Source organism: Sinocyclocheilus anshuiensis, unplaced genomic scaffold (assembly GCF_001515605.1).
Source record: "Sinocyclocheilus anshuiensis isolate Anshui unplaced genomic scaffold, SAMN03320099.WGS_v1.1 scaffold305, whole genome shotgun sequence".
In the NCBI taxonomy this organism is placed as follows: Eukaryota; Metazoa; Chordata; class Actinopteri; order Cypriniformes; family Cyprinidae; genus Sinocyclocheilus; species Sinocyclocheilus anshuiensis.
The window spans coordinates 192,460-197,991 of record NW_015540850.1 but is presented as its reverse complement, the minus strand read 5'-3'; the positions used below and the strand labels follow the sequence as shown (position 1 = coordinate 197,991).

Below are 5,532 nucleotides of genomic sequence, written 5' to 3'. Positions count from 1 at the left end.
ACTTAATTTTACGCAAAAGAAAATGAAAACTGCTCATCTAAAAACCATGCTAATGCTAAAATAGAAAAGAAAGTCTAAGCCTAAAAGAAAGTTTCTACAAATTTCTGTATTTTTTTTTTGTATCAAACTGGGGAAATGCAGTTAGAAGCAAATATAGTCTACATATGTCTTTGGTACTGAAATATTAAATAGCTGAATCACATTTTATACCTTTTCTTTTTTTTAAATAATATAATAAATATATAATTCTAAACAAGATTTATACACTTATTTTGAATTTATTGAAACAACAAAATTAACTATTGTTTTTTTATTGTAAATGATTAATTTGGTAAGATGGTTATTTAGTTTAGTTGACTGTGTTCTTGTTTATACGGCAACATCACCCTGCACAATTTTGAGGATCTACAAGATGCTTAACCACATCTTTGCAATTTTGTATTATTACAGAATAAGACAAAGTTGTTTTTCTAATGAGTTCCCACTATAAATATCTCCATAGATGGAACATGTATATTTTTCCAAGGAAGGAACATTCCCTATATAATCAACGGAACACGCAAACAATGAGCCCAGTTTGAATCTCTTTGATCAGGATGGATTCAAACTCACTGGGGAGAGCACTGCTTGCTGCGGTGGATTTACAAACTTTAGAAACAATAGTCATTGTCATATGTTAATTATTAAGGAATATTTTACCTAGAAATTACAAATCTCATTTAGCCTACTCATTTACTTACCCTATAATGCCACTCTAGACCTGTATAACTTTATTTGTCTGTGGAAAACAAAGGGAGAAGTTAAGCAGAATCAAAATTTAGTTCTATTTTAATACAGTTAAAGTAAATGGGGTGGATGCTGTCTGTAAAGCTTCAAAAAGGACAAAAAATAAATAAAAATCCAGACGTAAAGTTTCAGGTGTGCTGAAGAGATATACTGAGGATCAGACTAAAATGTAAATTGTTATGATAATCTTCTTCTTATGAAACTAATCATACAATTTGGAGCTAGCCACGTCATTCAGTAGGCTACTTATGATGACACAGAACCAAAAATCCCGCAACTTTGTTTCATTCTACAGTACAACACGGAGAAGTTTACTAAGTACACGTATAGCTTTAGAGGAACATTGAACAATATACTCATACTTTGCAATAAAACACGAGTGCTTAGTTAATATGACATAGCCTGTTACTTATTTTCTGAAAACCTAAACATGTCGAAATCAAGGCGGTGACGTTGACGTTGACGACCGGACGTGATGACGCAGGTCCTCTAGCCTGTATACGTGCGCGTTCTCGAGTGAGCTCGGAACAAGTAGAGGACGACGAGGCTTCACTCCAAACCGTCTTTGCCTCTGGAAACAGGCCCGATATTTACACTGTTACGTATTTAAAAACATTTAACCATGAGAAGGAAGCTGTTTGGCGTAATTCTCGCCGTTTGTATCGGTTGGTTCAAAGCCGAGGCTCTGACAGGTAAGGCGTCTCGTTTTTCTGTTGATCATGCATGTAACGTTAGCTCACGAGCTCGTTTTTCACAGGCCGTCTGTTGACACAAACACAAACACGACCTAGACACAGGTCGACTGTATTTACAGTACAATAAAGTAAAATACATTGAATATGAACGTTTGAAATGGCCTGCAATGTTTAAAGGTCGTGTTAATGTTTAAATCGTCGGCAAACTGTCGCGCATGGAGCTATAGCAACAGCTGAATAGTTCTTACTCATTAAAGCTCTTCAAGTCTTCTTAAATCCCAACACATAGGAAATATGTATCCATGCTGGGGGTTTTTCTGTTGATCATGCATGTAACGTTAGCTCACGAGCTCGTTTTTCACAGGCCGTCTGTTGACACAAACACAAACACGACCTAGACACAGGTCGACTGTATTTACAGTACAATAAAGTAAAATACATTGAATATGAACGTTTGAAATGGCCTGCAATGTTTAAAGGTCGTGTTAATGTTTAAATCGTCGGCAAACTGTCGCGCATGGAGCTATAGCAACAGCTGAATAGTTCTTACTCATTAAAGCTCTTCCAAGTCTTCTTAAATCCCAACACATAGGAAATATGTATCCATGCTGGGGTTTTTTTTCTTGTACAAGAACCTTTAATCCCAACTCAGTGTTGTAACCTAAGTTACACATTTCCCAAAATTGGAGATCTTCTCTCAGAGGATCATGCTGCTTAGTTGACCTTTAATTATTACAGGAAGGATTCAACCTAACTTTGCTAGTTAAAATATTAATGGCTGTCCTCTTCCCTGGCAGGTCCGTTACTCCAGTGAATGATGTTTTAAACACAGCAAGCAGACTAGTTTTCTAGAGGCCCGCTGTCAATCTAGTAAAACACCAGTTGAGAGTAGCCTGTAATCATAAAATGGAAACCGAGGGAGGCAAAACATGTTTGTCCAATCATGAAGGAGGAGGCAGTAGGGCAGCAATTTTCATCTTTTAGTCTATCCCTGTTCAGTAAAAGGCTTAGCTTAAGCTCATTATAATGTTCCATCACTGGAAATGGCACAGGAATCCACGCAAACCCAATGAACTTGTAGGCGATCAACCGTTGCTTACTTACGGTAATGAAAGTTAGCAGTTTAGTTGGAAATGTCAGTCATGTACTGCGAAATTTGTATTTATATATATGAAATAACCTTTCCACCCTTTTAGATAAATCAGTTGGTTTGCATGATGAATGAAAGTGGCAGAGTAATGAAACTGATTTTGCGTTGTGGTCTGGCACCATCATAATTTTAGTCCCTCAGCAGCAGCTGATGAATAGCAGGGTCGGTAAATCCAAACCTAATCAGCTTCATGCTCTCAGTTAGAAATAGAGCGCTAAACACATCTTTTCTGAGGTGCTTTTCTGCACGTAAGCATTATTGATACTTCCTCAAAACGGAACAATCTGTGCAACAAGTTTACTCATGCTGTTCTTGAGTCGCCACATAGTACATAATGCTACGGTAGAACGTCAAGCTGGATGGTGGAAATTGTAGCATCTCCAAATCAGAATTAAAATTAGATTTTCCCCTGAGTACTCAATCTTCAGCTCAGCTCAGTTGTGCTTTGCTCAATCAATTGGGTTAGAGCAAATGTGCAGGTATTTATCGTTTTTGGGTGAATAGGCATGAGAAGATTTTGTTTGTGATTGTTTTTTGCTTTGTGTGCTACTGGCAGCCATTTTGTATTTAAAAAGTGTGTTTGTCAGCATGCACCATGCTTGGTTGGTGAGGATAGTCCTGTCCTTCAACTTTTTAATTGTTCTCACTAAGGCTGTAGGGATGTGCAAATCTATATTTCAAAACTCGTCACTGGGTTGCCTGAACCACTAGTTGACTAGTCTAAAAATTGGTCTGAAATAAAAAATGGTTAATGTTAAAATCTTATTGTGACTCATCAATGTATATGATGTTTTTATTTTTTTGACTGAGTTAAATTTAAATGTCTTAACTAGGGCTGCAATAGCAACGCAGGTGATGGAGATTTACCGCTGATTACAGAACCGGCTTTACTGATAAGATGCGCGTTAAATATCCATGCAACTAATCGTGCAGCCCTAGTCTTAATTTACAGTGAAAAAAACCCAAACAGATTCTCTGACACGTCGGACATCGTGAATCATTTAGGCCTAGTCTCTTTAAATCCCATCTGTCCACAATCGACTACAAGGTTGCATTGATTTTAAGTGCAACACTCATACTTCAAAATCCAATCAACAACCGATGAATAGAACTAAAACCCCTTAATTTTTGTATTTTTTATAAACTGTTATGTTCGGATATACACTGTCAAAAAAAATTCCGTAAAATTTACGGTAAGATACATGTAATGTCCAATACAGTTTTTCACCGTATATAGTAGGGGAATTTACCGTTAACCATTTAACAGGTCATTTTTTACAGTGTACATAATGCATCAGAAAATGTCGCTACTTTTATCGTGATGAAATGGAGGTAAAAAAAAAAAAGGCAATCCAAACGAAGGCAAAATTTGATATTTTGAAATTTGTCACATTTTCTGTCTATATTTTGATGAGTGATTGAGTTGAGTCTGGGCACATGTTGCCTAAATTGAAACTTATTTATTTTATGCAGTGTTTTAGCAAGCTGAATGTCCCATGTACATTTAGGGTAACAATCTTAAAAGCCTTGTGGTTAAACTTTTATGACTTGCAATGTAGATTAATGCCTTGTATAGAGAATGGTTTATCGGCATTCAATCATGAGATTGAGCCAGGAAAATGTAATGTTAAAACAGTTGACATTAGGTCAGTATTTCTTCTGCCAATTAATCCACATGTCAGCTTGTGAGAAGGTGAACTTATTGACTTGATTACTAGAATAGGTTAAGTTAAATCTAGAAGTGGCAGACTTTGTACCGAGTGATACTTGTTGTACTTTACTGTTCTCCCTGTTTGGAGTTATTTATAATTTAAGCTTGAAATATTGGGTTAATACGTCTGCCTTATGGTAACATTAAATCTAAACACTTACATATATACAAATATATACTTAAATTTATTTAGAGCTTGTTTATATGTTTTGAGTTTTGAATTTGTGGACCACTTAGTGAACGTTGGAGGTGACCTTTCATGATGGTCAAATGAATGAAGCCTGTTCTGCTTTCAAAGGGCACATGTTATTTCAGGCCTAAGGCATGTGTGGAGTCTCATTGCTCTGACTGTAATGTGGATTGTGGACATCTACCATTTTTACCCCTCGCTGGCTAACACACTAAAACATTCCTCCCTCAGCAGCGGACAAAAAGGCCCTTTTTGAGTACGTTACTCTTGTTTCAAAACCAAACACACTGAAAGCATGTGCTACACCGCAGGAAGCAACAACAGGTCTGGGGCTGATCTCAAAGTGTTCTTGTCATTGATGTGAAGGGTTGTTGTTCAAGCTGCTACGCACATACTTCCATGTCGTTCAGGGTGTGTGTATTGTTCTAAGGTGATCAGAAGAATTTTGCTGAAATTCTCCATGGGGGATTAGCACGGTACAACCTTGTTTTTCTCCGGAGAACATGCTCCAAGTCTACATGAATAGCTTCAAAATAGGGGTCGACCGATATGTGTTTTTCAAGGCCGATGCCGATACTGATTCTTACAGATCAAGTAGACGATAACAGATATTTTGAACCGATATATATGTCTGGTGTAAAAATGAAAATTAATGTCAAAATTAAGAATAACAAGGGCTCTGACAAAAACTGCCTTCCCTGATGTTGGTTGAGTGTAGTACTCCCACAGTAAACTCTTTATTTTAAAGAGTTAAAGGGGTCATATGATGGTTTTTTAAAGATCATTATTTTGTGTATTTGAGAGTCGCGTGACAGACACAGTGATGAAGCTGGTATGTGTTTGCAGTACACAAGCCACGGTTAAGACCGCTGACTCCACTGTGATGTGACCCTCTCTCTCTCTCTCACTCACTCACTCACTCACTCACGCAAAACTCTGCATTTGAACAGTCAATAGCAAATACTTAAACTAATAACAAAACAGTAGCTGATTCAGAAGC

General features: G+C 37.1%; 1 protein-coding gene across 1 annotated transcript in view; it reads left to right on the top strand.

Moving 5' to 3' along the window:
• The first annotated feature begins 1,266 nt into the window (after positions 1 to 1,266).
• The window catches only part of LOC107687710 (basigin), an 18,915-nt gene continuing 14,649 nt past the window's right edge, over positions 1,267 to 5,532 (top strand). Inside the window, 1 exon segment of the mRNA XM_074187001.1 lies at positions 1,267 to 1,478. Within this exon segment, the coding sequence (XP_074043102.1) occupies positions 1,409 to 1,478 (70 nt within the window). The 5' untranslated portion in view covers positions 1,267 to 1,408.